We start from the raw sequence: 26,451 nt of genomic DNA, 5'->3' as shown, positions 1-26,451 counted from the left end.
CATTCATTTACGTTCGTTTAGCATGTTCACGAACATAAACGAACGGACACGAACAATGTAATTTGTTAAACGAACGAGCATGAATAAGAAAAATTCGTTCATTTATCCGTTCGTGTTTGTTCGTTTGTTCGACTAATTTAAACGAACAAACATGAACAAGCCATTGTTTGTGTTCGTTCGGTTCATTTACAACCCTAGTAATAATTATGTAAATCATATAAAAACTAGTAATATCTTATAGCTTATTTTATTTCCTTATTTTTATTAGTTTATTTTAGTTTTTTAGCTCTTTTTATTAGTATTGCATTGTATATTCTTTATTTTCTTTATCATTGATCGTGTCGGGTACTTTCTATTTTGCATGAGATATTTTGTAGGGTTTTGGAGCTCATTGCGGTTGTGGTTTGACCGGAGTTGGGCTTAGTGGCCTTCTCGATGCATTATTGGGCTTTACGGATCCATTAAATGAGATTTGGGCTTAAAAATGCTAAATACTTGGATGAAGTGGGCTTGTGAAGATGGATCAAGGATTGTTATTTTGGGCTTGGAGCATCCATATTTGAAGCTAAAAGATGATTGGTTAATTTGAATCATGTGAGATATGGAAGGGAACAAGGGAATCTTTGGTAGTGGGATGGTTAGTGGAGGAAAAATGAGCCAATAGCATTTCAGTAGCAGTTGCGCGGGTACCCGAGCAACTGTCCAGTTTTGGGCATTTTGGTCATTTGGCTTGCCATTACCTTGGGGGATTGGATCTATCAGCTATCACTTCGATTTTACACCATTGGAGACCAGAAGAATGCGATTTTGGAGCTTGAGACTCATTTCTTTTCATCTTTTCAAGTTATTGGTAGTTTCTTTATGCAATTAGACTTTTGTGATTGTTATTCTATTGCCATGAGTGGCTAAACTCTCTATTTTGGTTAGCCTTGGCTAAAACCTTTGAATGTTTGTGGATTTTTGAAGGATTCATGTTTATTTATCATTTATCTTATGTCTATGATTCTAGTTCATATTTCCTATGCTTGTTTAATGTTTTGATCATGAGCATGGTACTTAAATAAGCAATTATTGGTTTATTTCTTTGGTTTAGCATTGAATCATTGAATTTACTTAGAACAAGGGCTTTATGATGGTAGAAATCATCTCTAGCTTATGAATCATAACTTCTTTATGGATATGTAAGCATTGACATCCTCTAGGAATTGAGGATTCCTTCATTCTTAAGGCTAATCAACTTATTGGGTTCAATTGCTTCAATTGGATCTTTGATTTTGATTAAGAAGGTGTGTTGTGGGCTTCCCCAACCTCCATACTACCTATGAGGAATCTTGGCATATCATGCTTCATGATTGCTATAACCAATTTGGGATGAACGATAAGCTTCCTATTGAATCCTAATGATAAACACACAAATGTTCATTGTGTTAAATTGCCTTGATTAACCAATTCTCTCCAATATTTGAGCATCTCATCATCTTGCTTAATTGCAAGCTTTTTAGTTATTCAAGTCTTTTAGTTTTCAAGCAATCACAACACCCCCCTTTTAGTTTAATTGTAGTTAGTTAGTTTGTTTACACTAGTTCTATTGGATTGCATTGGTGATTGAATACAACCATTTCCCCGAGGATCGATACCCCTTTTTACCATTATATTACGTTTTATTTGCAAACAAATGATGTAATTTGCTTGGTGGACTTGAAATCCCACCAAGTTTTGGCGCCGTTGTCGGGGATCGAACCCGGGTCACCCGCGTGACAGGCGGTAATACTTACCACTATACTACAACGACCAAAGTGAAAAAAAAATATTCAAAGGAATTAAAATTTTTCATGACTTAGTTTGGTTAAAATGACTTGCAATTCAATTTCATTTTTCTGGGTTTCCGGGTCCATCCGGGTCTAAAACCCGTAACCAGTTCCAATTACATATTTCTGATTCCAACCCACTTTACCTGGTTCGATACCCGGAACCGATTCCTCTATACATGTCCGGTTTTCGGGTTTTCAAATACTTCAATTCCGGTTTTCGGGTTTTTAGGGTTCGGGTCCAATCGAGTCGAGTTTGGACCCACTTTTATCCCTAGTGGTGGTGGTGGTAGTAGATTGGTAGTGATAGTGTAGACAACACTAGACATAATGGCAATGATGGTGATAATGACAACAACAAAAGAAGTTGTATTAATCGTAATGATAGAAGTAGTAGCGGTAGTTGCAACAACTATTAGGTCGGAGGGTGTACCACGATTTAGACAAAATCTAGCTGGAACCGCACCCAGAAATGAGTGCAGTTTGTGGTGCGGTTTAGGAGGGTGTGGTACCCCTTCCACGCTCCTTCTCTCTTCTCCTCATTGGTCAACATAAATTTTGTATTTCTTTTTTTGTTTTTTTTTACAATTTTAATATATAATTTAATTAAATATATACTAAAATATTATAAAAAATATATATTAAAATCTAAGGTTTTTAATTTCCTACAAATAGTATATAATATAGGTATAAAATATAATTTAAAAAAATAAGGAAAAATAAAAGGTAATCATTTCCTACGTTTTGAAGGTGAAAATAAAGTGAGTGGAAAATGATGTGGCGCTAAAGTTGCACAAGAAAAGTGAGGTTAAGGATAGGTAATTAGGTACACCCTTAAATTTTAGTAATTTCTTTCGGTCCATGTATAAATATAGATTTTACTTTTTATTTACGTGATAAATGATAACCAGTAAAACTTAAAAACTTGTTATTGTGCTTGATAAATTTTAAAAGAATTAAATCATTTTTGGTATAAATTATACCTATGTATCTAGCACAAAGTACATCGTTTTTTTTTTTTTTTTTTTTTTTTGCCGTTCGTAAATATCTTGGTAACAAACAAGTATATAAATAAAAATTCTCAAATTTGTTCAATTGTGTATGACTGGGCCTCCTCAAAGCCCGTTTGATTGGCAAATTGTTAGTCCATACCCTAATGTTCCAGCCTTCCATTCCCTAAACAGGCTAACAAAATCATCATATTACGGACCCCAACCCCGGGTTATGAAAATCAATACATTTCGTTGGCATTAACAATATCAGCTGAATTAAATATTAATCATATCATAGACCAAACACATCAACACATTACTCACAGGAACATAATATGAAAAGGAAAACGTAACATAAGCAAAAGAGATAACAAATGGCACAATCATACTGAAAAACATTCTACAATCGAAGGTTAAAACTTCTCAAAAATGTTAACTAAACTGCATGATTCGAAGGGGATAACACCCAAATCTATTATCTATGCAAATCACAGGAAGCATACAAAAATAGTGGAAGGAGTTATGATCAAGAGACACATGTAGGATGAAAGTGAGGGAGTTTGAAGAAGCCACATAAAGATTGAGTTGGCTAATGAATGTAGATGGCCAGATGAGTATGAGAAGGGTTGAGGAATCGATGCAATCTGTCACCGTATAACACCAATCCTCTTCTGGGTTTTTCTGACATTATCTATACCACTGTTGAATTCTAAAGGTGCAAAGGGTTTGTGTTGCCTCTAAGATGGTAAATTAAGAGAGCTAATAAACTACCTAAAAATGTAAATATAAATAATAGAGAGTATAATCTAGAGAATTTTCGAAAAGCTTCATAAGCTCGTTGAAATAATAGTCCCAACAACTTAAAAAAATAGTTTATAAGCTAGTTTTTAGCTTCACAAACATTAAAACTTAAAAAACTAAAAAATAAGTAAGTCACATGTATGTGCCAAATAAACAATCCCAAATACCCTTTCATACTCGTAGCCTCATAGTAAACATAAATGATCTTTAACTTATAAGATATTGAGTAAAGTGACCATTATAAATAAGTTTTTCAAAGAAAATAATCATTTTTTTTTAATTTTTGAAAAATGGCATCTTTCTCCATAATGCCCATTCTGAATTGTTTTTCAATTTTTGGAGTTCTTCTTCTTCTTCATTTTGCAATTTTTTTTCAAAGAAACCTCTCTACTTATATCTGAAATGTCAAATGTCTATTTCGAAGTGTATAATATCATCGTTTTCAATAAAATGTTTGATTTTAAGCCATAATATCGTATATATTTCCTCTTTACTTTGTTTCTTTGATTTTTTGTTAGATTTTAGTAAAAAACATTTTTTTTCTCGAAATTCTGGAATTGCTCATCGGATTTCAGATTTGTTTTTGAAATTTCAAAGTTTTTTTTTCTCAATCTCCGAAATCCGTAATATCGGTCTAAAATTCTGGAATGCCGGGAATATTTTTTTGTTAGAATTTTTTTTTTCAATCCGGAATCCTCAATTCCGGACTTGGTGGTTATTTTTACAAAAGCAAAAAGTAAATTATTTTTTTTCAAATGCACATTACGTTATGGTTAGATTACTCAATTTCCCTTAAGTTAGATTACTTGTCCCTCGTGGACATGTCAAAAAGCGTGTTTAGTCCCTATTTTCAAAAATTAACTCGTACAGTCTCTGGTTTGGTTAAAAGTTGCACATGTCATCCTTCGTTGGTTTTTATTTGCACGTATAATCCCTTACAAGACATGAAATGACTAATTTACCCTTTTTATTCTTTTTTTTCATTTATTTTATTTTTCTTACAATTATTTATAATATACAAAATAAAATAAAAAACCCCACCCCACCCACCTTATACTACCTTCCCTTCTAAACCATCTTTCCCCCCTAAATTCTTTGACAAAATCACCACAGCCAGATCATCACCACTGCCCACAACCATCGACCACCACCTATTTTTACCCGAATGAGCCTTCATCAATCAAAAAAACTTACACAACCACCGGCATTACTAAAGGCATTTCACCTGGAATTCATTACCATCATAATCATCTTTATATCCATCCACCAACTGCCACCGTCAACACTTTACATAACCCACTGCCATCCACCACCTTAATCATCATACCCCCACCAAGCCAGCACCTTATGCAAATCAGTGATCACACAAAGAATTAAAAAAAAGAAATTGAAACTCCCATGTTCATCGATTTCATACACCCTAACCTCTAATTCGTTGTCTTCTTTACTTCACTGGAAAAAACAATGGCCAAATTATAAAGGGGTGTTCCATTCTCGATCTATATCTAAAAGAAACAGGAAAGAAAGAGGTGGGTTCAACTTCAATTCCAAACGAGAAACAGATCAGAAGAAATATGGCCATGGGTTTGAAATCAAACTATACAAGTCCAATAAACCTGTCAAACGGTTTTTTTACCAATTCGATCACATCGGTTCAACCCAGTTTTTGAAGAAATCGTTCGATTCAAATCCGATTTAAAAATTGACATAAAACCTGGCGTTGTTGAACCTCTCTCGTCTCTGGTACCTAGTCCACCCGATTTGATCAATCGGATCGAACCGGTTTTTGAAACATTGCAAAGAACTAAACAACAACAAAGAAAAACAATAGTTGTTGTTAATAGCCCATGACGCATATATATATATATATATATATATATATATATATATATATATATATATATATATATATATATATATATATATATATATATATATATATATAGGTTTAGGTTCTATGGAAAACAAAAAAACCCTAAAAATCATAAAAATACATAAAAAAAATACTTAGAGATAGCAAAACTTTTTTTTGAATTTTTTTATCAAAAAATCGCAGCTTTTAACATAAAATCGCTGAAAAAATTTTTGAAATTTTTTTTTTTTTACAAAAAAAAAAAAAGAAATGATTTTTTATTTTTTTTCAGCGAAATTGTCAAAAAGGCTGCGATTTTTTGATAAAAAAAATTCAAAAAAAAGTTTTGTAATGTCTAGGTATTTTTTTTATGCATTTTTATGATTTTTAGGGTTTTTTTGTTTTCCAAATAACCCTTCCCTATATATATATATATATATATATATATATATATATATATATATATATATATATATATATATATATATATATATATATATATATATATAGAGAGAGAGAGAGAGAGAGAGAGAGAGAGCAGAGCAGAGCAGAGAGAGCTAGGTTCAAATGTTTCTTACATCTATTGTGTGCTAGAATGCACCAATAAGAATTTAATAAAAAATAAATTATTATATAATTAAATAAAGATAGATATTAAATGATTTCCATAATTATATGTATATTAAATGATATCCATAATTATAATTCATTTTTTATGGAAACTAATTAAATTCGTCAATAATATCAGCAATAATATTTTTTCAGAACGAATTCGAATCTAGTCTTTCATGTATAAGTTCATATTTTGTTTCATGACTCACTTACTCAAAATACAACAAAGTTGCCTACAACATGGAGAATCGAGAGTGTATTCTAGTAGAATGAAAGTTTATTCTAGAAGAATGAGAGTATATTCTAACAGAATGAGAGTGTATTGTAGTAGAATACACTCTCGTTCTTCATATTTCATGCAACTTTGTTGTATTTTAAGTGAATGAGTCCATAAATAAAACACGAACCCACACATGAAAACCTAGATCTTAATTCACTCTGAAAGAATGTTATTGCTGACATTAATGATGAATTTAATTAGTTTCCATAAAAATGAGAATTATAATTATGGATATCATTTAATATACATACAATTATGGAAATCATTTAATATCTATCTTTATTTAATTAAATAATTATTTAATTTACTAAATTGTTATTGGTGCATTGCATTCTAGCATAGAATAAATGTAAGAAACACATGAATATATATATATATATATATATATATATATATAAAGAAAAAAGATATTAAACATAAATTTTCCAAAATTAAGACTTTGTTTTACAAACCCATAAAAACAAATTATACAAAAACATTAAAGTTGATTAGTATATCTTGGGAGTATAAACCATCTTACCACCAAGGCGATGGATGAATGTCGAAGTGATTTTTAGTAATCGATCCAATGAGTATGTTCAAGATTTTATTAGGTAGTTTGATGTCTGTAAATTATGTCACTTTTATTTTGTGGTCTCAAGTAAAATGTTTTTCTACTGAGAAAGAATCCAATGAGACTATGACAAGTTTCTCTGAAAGCCAAAAAGATATTGGAATCTTAAAAAAAATGGAAGCGTTCTTGCTTTGATATTCGCAGCTTTTCTGCATGCATGGCTGTATGCTAACTCTTAGTAGGCTTATAATTCATGCACCCTACCACTGTTACCTGACCTCACCATGCTGCTCAGGCTAAACATTGCCATTGGATACTGTACTAGTCATAACATGTTCACTAAATTACATAAATGGTCCCTATGGTATAGTGAAACTAGCAACTTTTGTCCAATTTTTTTTTTGTTACATAGCTCGCTTGGTTTCATTTTCTTGTATGTTTCACCCGAGCATGTGCAGGTGAATTTCATGATTGTACAGTCGTACTTCTATCGGTATCACAGGTGTGTCTGAAGTGAAATATCTTGAATAGAACCTTGTAAATTATTAAATCCTCTTTTGCTGTTGTAATTGGAATATAACCTAATCAGATGATGCAGTGTGGATGTGGAAGTTGATAATATTAATTGAGAAATTTCAAAATTGGTCCCTATGGCATGTTTATATTTACTGGATTTGTCCAAAGGCAATATGATATTTTTTTAAAATATTAATAGCAAAGTGTTAGATTTAATGGCTCAATGACCAAACATGAAAAAAAATGAAACCACAGCTAAATGTGAAAGAAGATGAATTCAAGGGACAAGACATGTAAAAAGAAAAAACCTTGGACCAAAATTGCTAGTTTCAATACAGGAGAAAAAAAAACAGGAAAACAAAGCTAAAAAAATACCCAACTTTAACCTCTCAAAGTCAAAGCTACTGACTCACTGTTCAAAATTGAAATTGGAACAATCACATGTGTGTGTGCGCATTATTTCTCATATTTTTAGGGTTTCAGTCTATGCTCATCAAGAGGAAAACACACTTGTTCACCATGTCAATTATTGCCAAAACAAGTTCAAGGGTACATAAAGTAATTACAAAAAAGATCATAAAAGTGAGACTAAAAAATAAACCCATTTTGACATTATATTAGCAAATTCGAGCTTCACAATTAAAGCTAAATGACCACCAACCTTGGCAATTATTTATGAATTATTACTTGCAAATCTAGGGAAAGGTAAAAACAACATATTTTTTTCCTTCATTCCCATTCTACCCCTACATATGTTAGTGTGTAATACATCAGCTCTATTATCTTGACATCATTATAGATTACACAGCTCTTCTGTTTGCTCTTTACATTCCATTAATCCTCTACTTTCTTATCTGCAAACTATGATATCAATGTTATTATTATTCTTATTATTAATATCCACTTCCATTTATGGTTGCACTTTCACCCATTCATAACGCCCTTCAAGTGGCTTTTCATTCACAATATCAAAGTTGTACCTGCATTATTAACCAAAAATGATTAAATAAAACAAATGATTATTCAGGAACATTTAAATATATAAATATTAAAATGTTAAAAATTAATTTACTTTTCAGAAAAACGTCGCTGCTGCTCATGTGCATGTCGAGCAAAAAACACCTCAATCTCCTGTGCTGAAGGCATAATCCTCTGGATGGAATTCTGGATTACCCTGTTAGAAGCATGTCGGTTTGTAGCAGAGCCAGGGGTATTATTGGTATTTGACTCCCTTATAAAGCTACAAGGTGTGCTTTCTCTAGTGCTCCTACATATATATTAAAAAAAAAAAGAATGGTAATTAGCATAACAAAGAAAACAAAAAATAAAGTCTGTTATAGTCCCAAGAAATTAACTTATGGTCCACTAAAAGGATGGATAAAATGGTTAGAAAGATAACAACAAAAAGAAATATTTGTTTTATAAAATAATGATAGTGGGAGTGAAACTTATACGATACTATCCTTTTCCTGTTTAATTGTCTGTGTACTATCTATCAACTGACACATGGTAAAAAACAACTTGTGTAGGTGGGGCCAGTCCTTTACCATGCATTCTAGTAATACACTGTTGATGAGAATCTAAACTAGGAAGTGGCAATGGTCAACATGTGATTCAAGCAGATTTGGTTTTGTTTCTCTGTTCAACCAATAAATATGCTACACAAATTTAACCCAAAAAATAGGCCTATTTAAATAACAAGTCACGAGATGGAAAAGATGCCGATTGATAATAAATGACACCTATGTTAAAAATAGTAACCATGTTGGATTTTATCTCAATCTCACTACCCATGTCTCATAATATGTTATGAACAACACTAAAACATGTGGGACAGAAATGACTCTAGATCTCTTGTATGGTTGTATGTACAAAGATGTGAATGCTCTTCCCAAATTTGCATGTTTAAAAGACATGAATGCCCTTTATGGCTCGTGGGGTTACAAGAGAAATAATCTGTGTCATGTCATCTAGCAAAAATCTATTCACCATAAAAATGTAAATATAAAAGTAACAACTTTGTTATCTAACGAGATGTGTTCATTCAATGTATTTTTATAGTTCTTTGAAAAAAAAAGGATTTGGAAAGTTAATTGTTTAATTAAAGATGGTACCCACACGATGAAGCAATGAAAAAAGAAAAAGAAAGTGAAACACTTTTGCATATAAGAACAAGAAAGTCCCTCTCCAAAGAGCATTTTCAACCAATACAAAAGAATATTCACACCCACATAAGACAAAAAAGTGCCCTTTAAAAATTATAAAACAACTCAAAAGAACATATAATTGAAATACTCATATTTCTTTTAGCATCAAATAATAACAAGTTGATGACGAACATAGATATTTTTATGAAGAATAGTTGATATTCTGTCCATGGCGTGTATTTAAGAAACGTAAAGCATCAAAAAAAAATTATGTAAAAATAACACTCTTTTCCTCATATAATCAAACAAATATTAAAACAGGAATAGAAGCAGGAAGCAGAAAACTTCTGCAAAAGATGCTAAATTATTATATAAATCAGAGAAATAAATAAATTATACCTCTCTCTACCATCGAAATCAGTATTATTTTCCCCAAAAGAAGTTTCTTCGGTACCAAAATCACAATAAGCCTCTGTTTCTTCAGCTGCTTTGATTTTGGACTCACGCAAAACCCTATGGTTTTCATTACATGAACCGGACCCAACTGAAACTGAACCACCGGAACGAATTACCAACCTCGAAGTTCCCATGCCAGGGTTAGGGTTTTCTTGCCTGCAGCACGTCGATTGTTGCAGCGGTGGCTTTTCCAGCCTACGGCTTCGAAGCTGGAGATACGACAACTCATGGTTGTCCTCGAGCGGAGGTGTGTCAGTGGTTTTCGAAGCTTGAAGTTTCTGTAAGGCTAGGGTTTTGGCTCGCGTTCGGACGCCGAGAGAAGAAGAGACTTCCATAACTGCCACCGCATCGCCGGTCAATTTCGCTTTCCTCATGTACTTCCCCATGCGCCTAATTTGATGACGGTCGAATCAGATTGTGAGAATTGAGTCTCATAAATTCTTGAAATTTCGTAGAGATATATGAAAACGAAGACGGTTGTTTTAGAGAGAGAAAGAGAAGAGGGAAAGAAGGGGGAAAGATTTGATTGTAAGAAGTTAGGGTTGGTGTAAAAGGAGAACGGCAATTTTGGGGGCATTTGTATTGCTTCCGGAATTTTTTATATACCTAAAATGCCCTTTGGTTAATAACAAATTAAAATAATTAAAAAATGGCATCCAAAGTGGTATATGCTCAAAAATAATAGTATGTGATATAAATATTAAACTTAAAAAATTAACCATGTTAAAACAGGTTGTAAAATACCTACAACTACTTTTGACAAACAAACAAACAAAAAAAAAAAAAAAAACGCTATACACATTATTTATTAAAAGATCTAAATAATCAATTTTGATACAATTTCTAAGAAATTGATTATTTGAAAACAATGAGTCATCATTTAAATTCCAAATTGTTAAAAAAAAAAGTCAAAAACTAAATATTATGACTTAAATATAACTAATTTCAGTATAAAGGTATAAATATCATCATAATCTGTTACGTCCAGTGATATAGAAAAGTTTATAAAAATTATGTTAAAAATCATTTAGATGATGTGAAAAAAGTTTATAAAAATTATGCATGCGTTCTTTCTCTCCTCCCCTCGGCCATAGATTCATCTTTTCCCGCTTTTTTTTAGGCATTGAACCCCACCGCTCTGAGGGGTGCTGAGTGGTGTCCTCCCCTCCCTAATACCTAACTAGAAAGGTGACCCCTATGTTGCGGGGGTCGGAAGGTGTCACTTTTGTTTGGAAATATAGTACATTGTTCTAATTGGTAGCTACAGTAAAGTATGTTGTTTGAGTCAATTTTATTTTACTTTGCTGCTTTACAAATGATCTTCTACCACTCTTTGCACCTTCAATATAATTCCGGTCATACTGATAGTCAACGTCGATTGCATCCATCTGCAAACAACATAGAACCATCAATATAACATATTTCATACGGACAACAGTAAAAATTCGTACAACTTGACAGCAACAGATTTTGCTAGCAACAATTTTATCAGATAATGTCATTTTGACATCAATTTGTTCTCAAATGTTTTACTCCTCTTCCTGGAAATGAAATCGAACCCACATAATCTCCTACAGAGTACTGGCTATTGTTTCCCTTCCTCTAGTCTCCTGTACGACAGATTCCACACACCTGACCAAGTGGCTGATACCACTCTAAATCTTGATTTGAGGTAAGCATTGTTGTTTGGGTTTACTGAAAGGTAATTTGCTATTAGAGAACAAAATTTACAACTATAGAACAATAATAAATAAAAACCGCAAAAGAATATTCAAAAAAAAAAAACTTACAAACAGAAGTTTGAAGTGTTGAAATCTTCATTAAACCTGCAACGAAACGAAACAAACAAAAAATCTGTGAAATATGAAATCAACAACAACTATAAGTATACTTGACTGGGTGAAGTTGAATCCATAACGATGGAGTGTGCCTAGAAAGAAGTAAAAGTAATGCAATTGAAACGAATCAGCTACAAAACTTGTAGTAAATCAAACTTGTAGAGTTGGTAGTATGATTCACATAATCGAGATGTAAGTTATCATGATTACAAATCTAGGGATTAGAGGGATCGAGACACTAATGGTCATCGAACTAACCTCTAAAACTCTATCAGCCATTGGTCTTGAACAACCTGATATCAAAATGAACCCCTATCATATGTCCGAGTGTTTGCCTAATGAAGCAAAAACATAATTGGGTTATTCTACAAAAGTGCCAATGTATTTACCATGTTGTAAGAAATATAAGTTTAATCTAGGAAGAAGAGATCGATGATACAGTTTTCCAAGTACAAACACACTCTTGACCAGATTTTTCGTTGAGGAGTTTTGTCGAGCAGCTGGTGTTCAAAACTTAAAAAAGCACAAAGAACATAATCAATAAGTTTAGAAAACACTAAAAATCGTGAAATTCAGAAACAAATGATGGAATCAAACTGCTCTTACACTCTTTCCTGTCTTCCCTCACCTTCTGTCTCCCCCTGAACCAAATTAGTTGATGGCAGTTGGGTTCGATGACCATCAGTTGCAGCAACAACAATCAATTGCAATAACAGCATGCATCTTGTATGCTTCATATAACCTGATGCAGTTGTCGACTGTAAAAAATAAGTGAAAGACCCTGAGATCAGCTTGCTGGCCCAGCTGAGTTCATCGGTTTGGTATTTAAGTGAGAGAAGGATGAGATCGATGTTGAATATGAACAATCGATTGGGTTATCCTACAAAAGTGAAAGAGGACGGATATGGGTGAGACGTAAAGACGTAAAACAGGAAGAGAACAAAATCAAACGAAAAATCAAACACCCAACAGAAAATAAGAATGTTCTCACTCCATGTTCATTGATAGTTCGATATTTATTAAGGTAAGAAACATTAGACATCCTAAACCATGGATCTGGAGCAACAAACATAGATACATGGCATACCTTCAGGTTTGCAAATCAATGAAAACAATAAGCACAATAGGACATAATGATCTAACGTTTAAAGGAGAAAATAACACCTTTTCTTGTATAAAGATGTATGAAAAGCCTTGGGCTCAATAAGAAGTGTTCCTGAAGCAAAAGAGAAACATTAATTAACATACATATAAATAACTATAGTTATTATTTATTTTTCTTTTTTATAGATTTTTAACAATAAATCTTTTGTATTTATAATAATTACCAATGAATCCAATCTTCTTTTGCTTCAAAAAACCATGTCTGCCAATAAAATATAATTATATCTATTTTTTAACTACTATTAAATAATTATTGGATTGTTTTTAAATTTTTATAAAAAATTTACCATATGGTCAAGCTTTCTCTCCATATCAGCGCTGATAAGAGTTTGATAACCCCCCCCCCCCCCCACGACCACCTTAACAACAGATCCGTCCATTTGTCTGGAAGCAAGCAAAGAGAGTCGACTCAATAGCTATTTCAATATAAAAGCACAAAGTTATTATAAAATGCAATATTTAAAAGAAAGGTCATAAAATGGGAATGTTAATCAATAATTCAGGATATGTTATGGGTACCTTACCATTTTGAGCTACCGCAGCCAAAATTAACAAATCAAAATCAATAAGAAATATATTTCATACTCTCATCCTTAATGTATCAGCCGATATATTATACAACACTTTTCTGTGATATGTGTGCAGGTTGAGATTTTTGTTAACATAGGAACATAAACATTTTTTATTAATCGAGACACTAATTACATAAATCTGATACATACATACATATATATATATATATATATATATATATATACAACCTCCAACCATCACAACCCTTCAAGATGACAATTAATTTTAACCGCTATAACTACCTTTAACCACCGTATAAGTGACTTATATAACAACTAACTGATAACAAAATTTAACAGTCATAACCAAGCATATTAAATGTCAAGATTACCCTTCAACATTACAAAGAACAAATCATCATTTTAACCAATAATTGCTGGTGCTCTAGTCCAATCCAAAAGATAAGGGTGTTCTGGTACAGGAAGTCCAATTAACGCATACTAAAAAGAAGCTAGTTTCATATTACAATATAGAATGTTCTTTAATATTCCCATGAGGATTATACAAAACGACAATCGTACATAGAAAGTCACATATAAAATAAAAACTATAAGATTAATGAAAAAAATGTTTAAAGTTTACCTCTTTTGTCCAAAGACAGGTTTCCATCTGCTAATGTTTTAGACATGTGTTGAAAAACCCCAAATTAAGCTTTCAACACTGAAAATAGAATCCAATAGCGACTCTTCACTGCTGTTGCCCAAATTGTGCCTACATATACATTTTTATCAAGACTCCATTATATTTTGTGAGTTTGGTTATTCAAAAAATCAAATCAATCAATATATTGAATAAAAGTTAAAGTTTATAAATTAAACTAACCATTGCTGGTAAGCTTGTGGTTTGAGACCCAAAATTGCAAGCCTTCCATTTGACCTGCATCATACTTCCAATTTTTTGCTTCATAATAATTATATTAAACTAATAGAAACTTCAAAAAATATTTTCTTTAACATTCAAAGACTGGATGGCAAAAGAAACCTTATGAGCTGGTTACAATCGTTGTGAATGCCCCAAAGGTATTTCATCGAACATGTGGTAATCAAAGCTGATAAGAAGAGCAAATTCCAATCTCATAAACAAAGTAGAGAAAGCAGACAGAGTTGGTAGAAAAAGAAAGTGTCGATTGAAGTCAAAATCAATTACCCAACTGAATCCATTGTACTCATCTGCTCCCTTCACAATTTCTTTTCCAAAATCCATGGCGTGTTTCTAGGTCTGTAATCATCAAAATTACAGAAATCATACCAACAGGAAAAAAAACTTGGTGGACATCATTTACCTACAGTGGAAACTTGCTTTAGGAGATGAAATCATTTAGGAGATGAAGTCATTAACTGCTTATTCGAAATCTCGTGCTGAGAGAAGAAACAATACCTTTCACACCTGTGTGTAGAGTGAAACAGTCCTCCAATCCCACAGATGTTGAAGAAGAAGGGAAAACGAAGAGTAAATGACCGGAATTCAAGGCTCGCAAGGCATGAGAGAAGTCCATGTCGGTGGATTCCTGTCCAATATCGGTTCTCTATCGGTAGGTGTCGTAGAAACCTAATTTTGATGTCGTGTTGCAGGAGATGTCCAGATACAACAAACACACATGAAGAAACCGCACTGGGAAGAAAAATGCGTGGAGCCATAATCGATTACAGAAAGAAAGAGATACGATTTCTGGAAAAGAAAGAGATAGAGGAACAGATAAAGTGAGAGGGAGAGAGAGAGAGAGAGAGAGAGAGAGAGAGAGAATCACCTGGTATTGGTTTTGTGAAGAGGAGAATGGATTTGAGGTAGCGGTGGTGGAAGGACCAAAAGAAGCGGTAAGAGAATCGATCGTTGATAATCACATAAACCTAGAGGAAAAAGTGTTTATGACGCCGTTAACAGAGAGAATCGATCGTTGATAATCATCCACTTAAAAATCAATCACAGAGCATGAAACACATACCGATTCAGCCATAAGTCGGAAGCCCTAAATCGTCGATTTGAACGTGGAACATCCGGTGGTGGGGGCCGATGATTTTGAAACTTGCTCTCTAGGGTAGGAGTTGGTGTAGGTCAACGATTCTCAGAAGAAGAAGAAGAAACCTAAGAGCAAGCGGAGGGAAGATGGTCAGGCGAGAAGAGGAGAAGAGACTGTGTATTTTGGGGATCAATTCCATTTACCAGAAAAGCATGTCAACGGTGATGGAAGCTTTAATCGAAGATGGGAGCAGACGAATAAGAAAACCCTCTGAAAATAAAAGATGAGGCGGTGAAAGAAAGAGAAGAAGGCACGTATGTTCGTCGTGTCAGAAGCCGATGACTACGCGTACGTAAAAACGACACGTCTCTACTAACAATATAGATATGACAAAAAAACCCATCAAGACAATTCAGATCTATAGCAAATTGGGGGCCCATAAGGATGTACAATGAATCAAAGTAGAGGGGCCAATTTTAAAAATGGCTTAAAAGGACCCCTGAAAAAGAAGGCAAAATATTAATAAGTAGAAGGACCGAAATTTTTAATATATATAAGTAGAAGGGTCGAAATTGACCAAAAAGGTTGCTGTTTACTGTTACTTTTTTTCACATCTTTAATATATATATATAATAATACATAGTTCCCATTAATCCAGTAAATAATTTGATCCATAATATATATATATATATATATATATATATATATATATATATATATATATATATATATATATATATATATATAGACATACACACACACACACAAGAGATCAATATAGAATCACGTAAACTTACAAAATTATAAAAACACATAAAAATCATTTTTGAATATTTTACATGTTCCACCTGAAAAAACACTAGGGACAATTACAACGAACTTCATGACATGAGATTCCAGAACCGATACTCATCATTGGTAACCAAACTCCAAACGAAAAGCGCGAAAGCAAACGGGGTTCATAAAGCAATCATTCAACAGGAGACTTCTGATGCACAATTAATACTCCCAACAACCTTTTACCGTCCATACAATCCAAACCAGCTGGTCAGTGAGTCTCCTGACTCCCAACAATGCACTAACACCCAAACATACCAACAAGACTAACGATCTGAGACCTAAGATTATTAATCAAATGATTACTGAGTTCAACCCATATGAATCATATAGCCACTAGTCTACGATACATCGTGGCACCCTCTAACCACTAGAACAATAAGCTCATGGTACTATGCCGATCTCACCGTTATTCCATTACTGTCCTGAAGACTCACAACCAACACCACAAGGGCCTAAATATACTCAACCACCAATTCACAGACTTACAGGAATCCAAGCAGCACCCCCTCAACGCTAACCGCACACAACATGGGCCATACCTTTTTATCACACGCAATTCCTTTCACAATGCATGTTGTTACCAATGCAAAATCAGACGAAAACATGGTCGCACATAACCATAGAATGAGATAAGCGGTCGTACTATCATTCCAATTTAAAATATATAAACCAAATAAGAAGCATGTCAATAATCCGAATCAAGTGCTCTCATTCCATCACAGTCAGTCCATATACACTACATCGTGATCATAATCGAGGCACTACCATAATGTACACCCCCAAGGGGAGACATATTACCAACCTTGGATCTACTGCATTCCTTCTTCCTCACAACCTTACCCAAATGATGAGGTACCAACAGATCTATAGAAATGAAGAACCTCAATCGTTAGCAGAAACATCCTCATGAAGACCGATACAGGATCACACACCTCGATTGAATCTGAACAGATCCCACTAATATGTAACTAGCTCAATCAATCTTCCAAAATTATCCAAATTTGTCGTCAAAACCCGAGTCGGATCGATCCAAATACAAACCTTGACATGCCCCAAAATTGGATTCTACGTTGATCTAGAGCTACACCTGAAAAACTAATGATACCGCCCCAACATCCAAACTCCCAATAACCAAGGATAGTTGTTGAGCCCGAGCCCGCTATGAACAATACTTCCATAACTAACAGTTGAGGGTACACATACCCAGATAACAAATATACAATGTATAGAATTTGACGATAGGTTGATGCGTCCATTGAACTTCAACTGATATAACTCAAAACCTTCGAAGAACCTCAACCATTGACGATGAACAAAATGACCAACGATAGAGAATGCATTGACAACGGATCCAATGATCTAATACACTACTGAACCAAAACCCATGTAGAACTAAACACACCAAACTCTGAAGCTGATTTGTTGATCAATAACTGCCCAACCTAGACTATAGATAGCAACCTATACAACGAGCCGACGAATCCCTCAATAACCGATACTCAACCCGAGCGTCCCAAACGCCTCTTGTTATATTCATCAGCACCCCGAAAGGAACCACTGGCTACAATGAGCTCCTTGACCAACAACTTCCTGCCGCAAAGACAACTCATGCATTCCTGATCACATACATCTGATGGAAACTTGCTTTGCATCCCCGACTTGACCAAATCCTGATCCAAAGTCTCGCATACCCAAACCGTAGATCCATATGACCCATCCTTCTGAAACCATGTACTCTAACCAATCGATGGTCCTCCAAGCAGAATACCCAGTTCTCCCTACTTAGGGTGGGAACTACCACCAATTGACATTACAACAAACCAATACTCAAACATGGTGGGTTTTGAGCATAACAAACAAAAAAACCTATGTGTGCATGCAACCCTAATTCCTGATCTATGTTTTCTCTAATTGAACATACAACTTTTGAACATCAAATGGAAAACCCTAGGAAGCATATACTAATTTTGAAATTAATAACTAGGGTTAGAATACATACCTTTGATTGTTACTGAAGAATAACAAGAACCCTTGTGTTGTTGAAGCTTAGAGAGCATGCACCACAAATGTCGTGCCTCTAGTAGATCACACCTAACATTAACAAGAGGATAAGAGAGAGGAGAGGAGAGGGGAGCTAAGGATTTTCGGCTATCTCTCTAGGGGTTTAAGTGGCAAAAAATCCTAAGGGTTAGAGGCCTATTTATAGTGCAACAAGGATGCCGTGGATAACCCTAATCTGAATATAATATTAATATTTTAAATTGGTAATTATCCAACTCCTTATTTATCCACATGGGATAATCTAGAAAACCTAGATTATCCATATGAAAACCATCCACCTCCTTATTTATCCACATGGGATAATCTAGAAACCCTAGATTATCCATATGAAAACCATCCACCTCCTTCCCTAGGAAGGTTCTGGAACCTCTTGCTCAACTATTGAACAATTGCACTTTAGCTCATGCACTTTTAATAATTATTTTAATCCCAAAATTAATTCCATTTAATTTATGATTACATATTAATTAAATATTACTATTTCTAATTGATATATTATTCTCATAATATATTAACAAATTATTAATCAAATAATAAATTCAACATCTCTCTCCAAAAGTCATACTGTCTAGTTGCTAGTTTTGAGGGCAACCCAAAAGGACTGTGCTACTATCAATTTGAGTATATACCAATTATAGTTATGGGCTAAGACACCTAATCTATGGCGCTTCCTAGACGCTCCTAGGATTCCCACCTCACCCTGACATCAGCTGCTAAAGAACCCCTACTAATATCAGCTAACTACTTCATGAAACAATTACATGCAAAAAAAACTTAAATAATCTTTAGAATAAAAGACCCAAACCTACAACGGTTAAAATCAAACAAGAGCTACATAATAGGGCCAAATAAATCATTCTAGAATTATTTAACCTTTGTAACATGTAACTTAACATATTCATTTAATATTTAGCCCACATTAGTATGGGTCCCACAAAGCACAAAGCAAGCAGCATTTGGGCACTAACATTCTATAGGCCATAAAACATAAAAATGCATCCTCCAACTAACTTACTTCTACGATGCTAGGAACTTCTACCAACATTGCTAATCTTCCTAGATTCTCCTTCTAGAAACTCTCTTTCAAAAATGATCACACAAGCACATTCTAACATTCTTCCTAGGCTTTCCTAGGGTTCCTTCACACCACTCTCCACCATCAGTTGTAGAAGAGACTCCCTTTAATACATTCTAACTACCTCACAAATACAATTACATTCCACATGAAGTAGACAATTCTTCGACTGTAAGGTCTCACACTACAACGGTTGGACCCAAACAAGAGTTGTGCAATAGAGTTAAACCTAACCTTCTAAAATTATCTAATCCATACAACATGTAACCTAACGTATTCGCTTAATAGTTAGCTGACATCATTAGAGGTCCCTAAAATCACAAAGCAAGCCGCATTCGAGCATTGGGTAATCAAAACTAGTTCCTCACTTAAATCAGACCATTCTATCAAATAATCTGAAATCATACTAGCATGCAGTTCCAAAAGCTCAATCAACAGACATATAAAGGCATCTCTCCTAGGATTCTATCATGTAAATCCTGAGCAAATCCTTATCCCTAATCTAGCATGCAATTATCACACACTCAAACCAAAACAATAAGCATATCACATGCATGGGTATTTTGGGTAAACTTACTTGAGCTCGGCTGATTGCACGCATCACACACCTTTTCTTAGAAAACCTTTTTAGAAAATCATTTTCTTTTAAAAGATTTTAGAAATCCTCAATTTGAGTTCAGACACACCCGAGAGTGTGCCCGAATCCCTCAAACCAATCCTCTGATACCAACTTGTAACGCCCCAAAAATATCGAGTAAAAATTTCATTTTAAATAAGTCAAAACCATTCATTTGTTATCCCAAAAGTCGATCATAATAAAAGTACTCTAAAAAACAGAGTAAAATCATAAATAGTCAATGCGAAATAAATCTACAGGGGATGCAGTGCGATTAAGTTGGGCCCTTCCTTTTGAAACCAGTAGTACCTAAAAACATTTTAAACATAAACTGTAAGCATAAAGCTTAGTGAGTTCCCCAAAATACCACATACCACATACATATAAACGGGCCCCGCTCACAGCATAACAGGCCCCACCAAAATCGCATACGGGCCCCGCCCATAATGCTATATATATAACCATAATGCTATATATATAACATACAGACACATGCAAGAGTCACAAATACAACAAGCACATACATGCATATTAGCAAGTATCACAAAGACCACTATCATCCTACAAACATAATCCAGTGGGCTGACATTGGTGCCTTCGACCCACGAGTACAATGAAGAGACTCACTTGAACTATTCAACATAAGTCCAACAGCTACTTCAACAACAAAACATCCAACCCAAGCTTCCTAACGCCAAACCGAAACAAATCCTTAGCCAAAAGCTCAATTCTACTCAAGTTTGACCAAAAGTCAAACTTGTCAAAAACTCAACGGTCAAAGTCAAAATTGTCAATCAGCAACCCTCCACATCGTGGCCTTCCTTGGCCACGTCGTGGGCACAAAATGCCAAAACAGTCGTTAATTCCTCAGTCGCCGCGTCGTGGCAGCCTATGGCCACGCTGTGGGGACTGGTCTGAACAACTCAAACGAGCTTAATCTATTTTCTTCTGATTTTAAGAGCTCCAAAGCTTAGATCTGGTCCGTTCCAAGTTCGTAATGGATAAAGTTTCCAACTTTATCCATTAGGAGGGTCCAAACCACCAAGATCTAGATTTTAAGTCTCAAAGGGACCCAAAAGTGCATCTTTCTCAACTTAATCTGTTAAGTCCAAGTCTCCAACCTTCAGATATGAATCAACATGATGTTTAGATGGATAAAGTTTCTAATTTTATCCATAATAATGTCTCAAGCTTTCAAGATCTAAACTTTAATACACCAAAATGGCCTAACTGACCAAAATAACTTGTATGGTTGAAAGGGAAGGAAAAAGATCAAAACTTTCCTAGTCCATGAGGTCCAAGAAAACATTTTAAACTGATCAAAAGGTGTTAGAGTCCAGATCTAAAACATACAATGTTCTTGGGACCTTGGAGAGTAATAAAGTTGAAAATTTTATTCCCAACTCTCACTCAAAACTCATTAAAATGGACCAAAACACCAAATACACTTAGATCCAAAGATGAAATGCAATAAAGCTTGGAACATTATAACTTACAAAGGTCTAGAAGGTATGTGAAAATTAAGATCTTTAATTTCCAAGCTTCAAGGATCAATCTTGCGTGAAAACATTGCTCCACAACCACCAAGAAACTCCAAAAATGGATGAAAGGGGAGAAGGGAGGCTCAAATATTGAAAATGGAGGCTAGGGTTTCTACCAAGAGGTTCTAGATATGATTGAGGTTAAGAAAATACCCTAAATACCTTGAAAACCCTAAAAATTTCATGGGCTTTAGGCTGCACAGTTCTCATGTCGTGAGAAGATATTCTCACCACGTCAGGACTCTCACGTCGTGAGACCTACTTTTCACCTCGTGAAAACGGGTTTTCACTCAATTTCACTCCAACTTCAAACAATCATAACTTCTTCGTTTCAACTCCGTTTTCGGTGTTCTTTATATGCACAAAAATGTATTAGTGAGCCCCAAAACCCTATCTTATTACTTTTGACTTAAAACACATCGAACTAAAATCCTTTATTCATAAAAGAAGTCTGAAACATCATTGTTCCCATTTTACCCTTTGACTCCAAGACATAAACCAAGGCTTTAATCATTTATCCAACATTATCATCATCCAATAACATCTAAACCCATTCCCTTGAAGCCCAAGGCCTTTACTTGATCCATTTATTGTCCATAATCCCGGAATAAGAAACTTCTCGAAACAGGATGTTACATGATCAAATGTGAACTAAAGGATTTCAAAGAATAGGTTTTTAGGGAAAACCTTATGCCACGACACGGTGAAAAAGTCACCACAACGTGGCCATTTCATTAATGAAGATTCCAAGTCTAGCTTGTTGCCATGACGTTGCAAGTAGGTAGCCATGGCATGGCAACTGCTGCAGCCTAAGCCCAAGATTTTTATGGTTTCTCCCATATTTAAAGACATTAAGCCTAATATTAGAGCATCCTATTCAGCCCCCATCCTCTCATTTCAAAACCCTATCCCCCCCCCCCTTGAAGTTCTTGGCTTATTTTGCTGTCTTTGGTGCACTTTGAAGAAGAAGAAGGTTTTGGTGCAAGTAGCAAGCAATCAATTCTTTTTAATTCTTGGAATCTTTCTCTTGACCATTTATAAGACTTCAAGATCTTGTATTTTTTGTTCTTTATTTGTAGATCTAGCTTTATTTGCATGATTTGGTCCATAAGTGAAAAATAAATGTTGGGATGAGATAAAGTTTGCAACTTTATTGATCCTTGTTGTCCCAATGAGGGTTAGATGTTCTAGATGTGAAAGTTATGGTATTTTGAGCTCATGCATGGATCTTGATCCCATTTATCTCACTTTTGATCTAGTTGAGAAAAATGATATGAATTAGACATGCATGTCATCAAAGCAAGGATTTTTATAGACCATTAGTGTCCTAAGAAGCTTTCTGGAAAATATGAGCTTAGGGATTAAAATATTGAGAGCTTAATCCATTAAGTTGTTTCTGCCCAGATGTCACGACGTGGTGACTGGCATGGCCGTGATTGTTTTTTCGAGAAGGTTCCACGACATGGAGCTCAACTGGCGTTGACTTTGACCATTAACTTTTGAACAGGTTTGACTTTTGGTAAAATTGCTAGTTTTAGAAGGTAGACTAGGGGTTTTATAACATCTTGATATTGAGGTATTTTCATTTTAAACCCTAAGTATGAGAATTTATGTCATTTTAGACCTTGGATGTGAATTAATTGCAAAATTGGACCAAAATGACATTTTCGTAATTTTAGGAGTTGGGTACATTGGGCGTTCCCCTAGGAACGATGGGTGTAAGTGGCCAAGGTGCAAACCCTAATTTTTAGGGTTTGTACCCTATTTAAGCATCCTTAAGTCCCAAACCTGCCTTCTTTCATCAGCCTCTAACCCACTTTTGTCGCCATGCAAACCCAAATCCATTTTTAGAGCATTCTTGATCATTTTGTGTGTGTTTTGGTAACCCTGAAGGAGAGAGGAAGAAGAGAATATCATCTTACGGAGTGAGACTTTTTGGATCCAGAATAGCAACATTATTTGGCATCATTTGGAGGTAAAAAGCTTTGAACTTGATTAAGAGGTGTTTAGATCTTGTTTACTTATGAAATTGTGTTCTTTTGGTCCCATAAGCTTGGTATTATGAGTATGGATTACTCTAATCCTTATAAGTTGTCCTTTCAGATGTTTTGGAGCATTTAGAAGCATACAAATGTAATCTTGACTGTTAGTTTCCTTCCATGCATGAGTTACAAGGTCTTAATGGGTTAAGTAGTTAGAGTTTTTGATATTGGGCACTTAATGGCCATGCAAGACCATAAAGTTCGAACCTTTATAATTAAGGACCTTATTTTAGGGCTAGATATGGAATATAGGCAAAAGAGATTAAGGATTAAACTCTTAATAAGAAAGGAAAGAAGTCCCTCACGAACATTAGGCGTAGCCCAGGAACGCTTAACGTTCGAGGTCAACTCAGCCCATTTTGGTCAATACTCGTGTATGCCAAACGTACAAGCTGAGTACGTTGGGCGTACTCAGTTGTGTTGACCAGGTTTGAGTTTTTGAGTTTTTTACTCTGACCATAATTTGACCAAGTTTGACCTAAGGGTATTTTGGGTATTTTGAGTTGGATTTGAGATTTGTCACTATTTGATAAATAGGTGACGGGTAGAGCTGATATTCGGAGTAAAGATCTATTCCGCTACTTGTTCGGACTGAGATGTGAGTTTTCCTCACTGTGCTTGTGGGTCGAAGGCACCAATGTCGGCCCATTAGTTTATGTATTGTGGTATATAGGATCTTTCTATGCAGTAGTGATATGTAGATCTGTTGACTGGTTATATGATTATATGTTAAATATTATGTATATGTTGACATAGTATGTGGGGTTAAGATTGTGCTGCTTTGTGCTGCCAGTCAACAGACTTGGGCATTCCAACAAGGAGGTTGTGGGTCGGGGGTAATCCAACCAGGAGGTTATGGACTCGTTATGTATTAGGCAAACCAACCAAAAGGTTGTGGGCCGAGGCATTCCAACCGTAAGGTTGTAGGCCAGGGGCAATCCAACCAGGAGGTTGTAGACCCGATATCTGTTTGATTATATGTTTGTGTGGTGGTACTTTGGGGGAACTCACTAAGATTTGGCTTACAATTTCAATTTATTGTTTCAAGTACTTCAGATGACCGTGGCAAGACGACAACGTGACCGTGCACATCCTTTGATTTTATGTTATTTGGATTTTGGGATACTCTGATTACTGAAATACACTTTTGAAACAATGGTTTTGTAAACAATTGGTTTTGGGTTGTTTTTGAAAAGTTAAAATTTATTGTGGTTTTTGGGATGTTACAGGTTTACTTAGGGAAAATAGGTAGGTGGTGTGTAGTGCCCATTTCTTGGATGTGTGAGTTGATTAGTTGTTGACTACGTTGTGAGGTGAGTTTTCTCACTATACTTTATACTTTAGTATGTATCCTTGTGTGTAAGATGTTGGTATGATGTAGTGATCTGTTAGATTGGTAGATCTATTATGATTACATGTATTGTTGGCTATTGATTGTTGTTTGTTTGTTTACATATGTCGACATATTGTGGTAGGGTTGAGGCGGTCCCGCTTTGTGTTATAGGCCAAAATACCTGGGCGGTCCAGTGTACCGTAGGCCTTGCGAGACAGTCCAGTCAGACTGTAGGCCCAAGTGAGCGGTCCAACTATTATACGCCTTGCGAGGCGGTCCAGTAGACTGTAGGCTCAGTAGAGTGGTCCAACTATTGTAGGCTTTGCAAGGCGATCCGGTAGACTGTAGGCTCAGTAGAGTGGTCCAGGCATCCTATAGGCCTTGCGAGGCAGTCCATGCAGACTAAAGGCCCGTGTGTGCGTGCATTGTATGTGTATTATTGTATGAGGTATTTTTTGGGGAAGCCACTAAGCTTTGTGCTTACGGTTTTGTGGTTTAAATATTTCAGGTACTTCTGGTTCCAAGAGGAAGAGTCTGACATGATTGCACCACATACACAAAAGATTTCATACTAATTATTTTGTTACCACTCTCATGTTATTTGAAACACTTTTGATATTATTACTATCTCTGAAAGTAATGACTGAATGTTTTGGTTGATTTAAAAACAAAATTTTATCTAGTATTTTTGGGACGTTACAGTAACTATTAGTTGAAATTTTTTGAGCTTTTATATTAAAATAATCTTTCAATGCAATTAACCAACTTTTTTAATTTTTATAGTTGTTTAATGATGTTAATAGAAAGTTTAAAAAGTAATAAATCAATACAACTAATCAACTTTTTACTTATGTATTTTTTAATGTAGGTGGTTAAAGTCTTTATTAATAAATTGAAATTTTATAACAAAAAAAAAAAAATAATTCATTGCATTTCAAAAACTTCTTCCTAATGTTATTTCATTACCAATAAGTCTACAACTGAAAATTTGCATAATACATATATTAATCGTCTAATGTTTTCAGTTCCTTACATTTAACATTGTGTGATGAAATTTTATTATTCCTTATTTATTATGTCATGATTTAAAATAGGGTAAATGTCATATTAACCCAACGAACTTTTCACGTTTGTCCGATTTAGTCGTCAAAGTTATTTTTTTGCGCAATAGGTCACTAAACTTGTTGTTAACCTGTTAATTACACCATTTTACCTGATTTTATAGGTTGCCAAGTTTGACTTGCCATTTTACTCCGATCTACGTCACCTCAAAATCATTATCTTCTTCTTTCCTTTCCTCTCTACACATCTAATTGCATTCTTCGTTCTTTCCTCTAATCACACACATTTGGGTTTGACTCTCATTTGAATTTGGAATTGACAATTAAGAATTG

The 26,451-nt window shown here is 34.6% G+C and overlaps 1 protein-coding gene and 1 long non-coding RNA gene across 4 annotated transcripts; both read right to left on the bottom strand.

Moving 5' to 3' along the window:
• Positions 1-8,120: 8,120 nt before the first annotated feature.
• Positions 8,121-10,545, bottom strand: ICK6 (inhibitor/interactor with cyclin-dependent kinase). Its single transcript, XM_079068619.1, has 3 exons — positions 9,961-10,545; positions 8,487-8,681; positions 8,121-8,394 (listed from the first exon to the last, which is right to left on the bottom strand). Exons 1-3 carry the CDS (start codon positions 10,401-10,403, stop codon positions 8,325-8,327), a joined length of 708 nt encoding a protein of 235 aa, XP_078924745.1. The 5' UTR covers positions 10,404-10,545; the 3' UTR covers positions 8,121-8,324.
• A 1,624-nt stretch (positions 10,546-12,169) lies between these two features.
• On the bottom strand, positions 12,170-14,625 carry LOC145133621 (uncharacterized). Of its 3 annotated transcripts, XR_013718648.1 has the most exons (7): positions 14,574-14,625; positions 14,415-14,468; positions 14,175-14,303; positions 13,020-13,071; positions 12,462-12,735; positions 12,295-12,368; positions 12,170-12,190 (listed from the first exon to the last, which is right to left on the bottom strand). It is a non-coding gene; the product is annotated as an uncharacterized LOC145133621 (long non-coding RNA). The 3 variants fall into 3 exon arrangements; XR_013718647.1 differs by lacking the exon at positions 12,170-12,190 and having other exon boundaries at positions 12,202-12,368; XR_013718649.1 differs by lacking the exon at positions 12,170-12,190 and having other exon boundaries at positions 12,202-12,368; positions 14,415-14,478; positions 14,574-14,605.
• Between the last annotated feature and the right edge of the window lie 11,826 nt (positions 14,626-26,451).

The sequence above is a fragment of the Lactuca virosa genome, chromosome 8 (assembly GCF_052849685.1).
Source record: "Lactuca virosa cultivar CGN04683 chromosome 8, Lactuca_virosa_CGN04683_v6, whole genome shotgun sequence".
Lineage (NCBI taxonomy): Eukaryota > Viridiplantae > Streptophyta > Magnoliopsida > Asterales > Asteraceae > Lactuca > Lactuca virosa.
This window is presented reverse-complemented; position numbering and strand designations above follow the sequence as displayed.

What these genes read in the sequence shown, in the direction of transcription:
- ICK6 (XM_079068619.1), bottom strand. Translation starts at nt 10,403, where the DNA reads ATGGGGAAGTACATGAGGAAAGCGAAATTGACCGGCGATGCGGTGGCA. An exon ending in GATTTCGATGGTAGAGAGAG is followed by an intron (nt 8,682 to 9,960) that starts GTATAATTTATT and finishes ATATATATGTAG; the next exon opens with GAGCACTAGAGAAAGCACAC. An exon ending in CAGCGACGTTTTTCTGAAAA is followed by an intron (nt 8,395 to 8,486) that starts GTAAATTAATTT and finishes TTAATAATGCAG; the next exon opens with GTACAACTTTGATATTGTGA.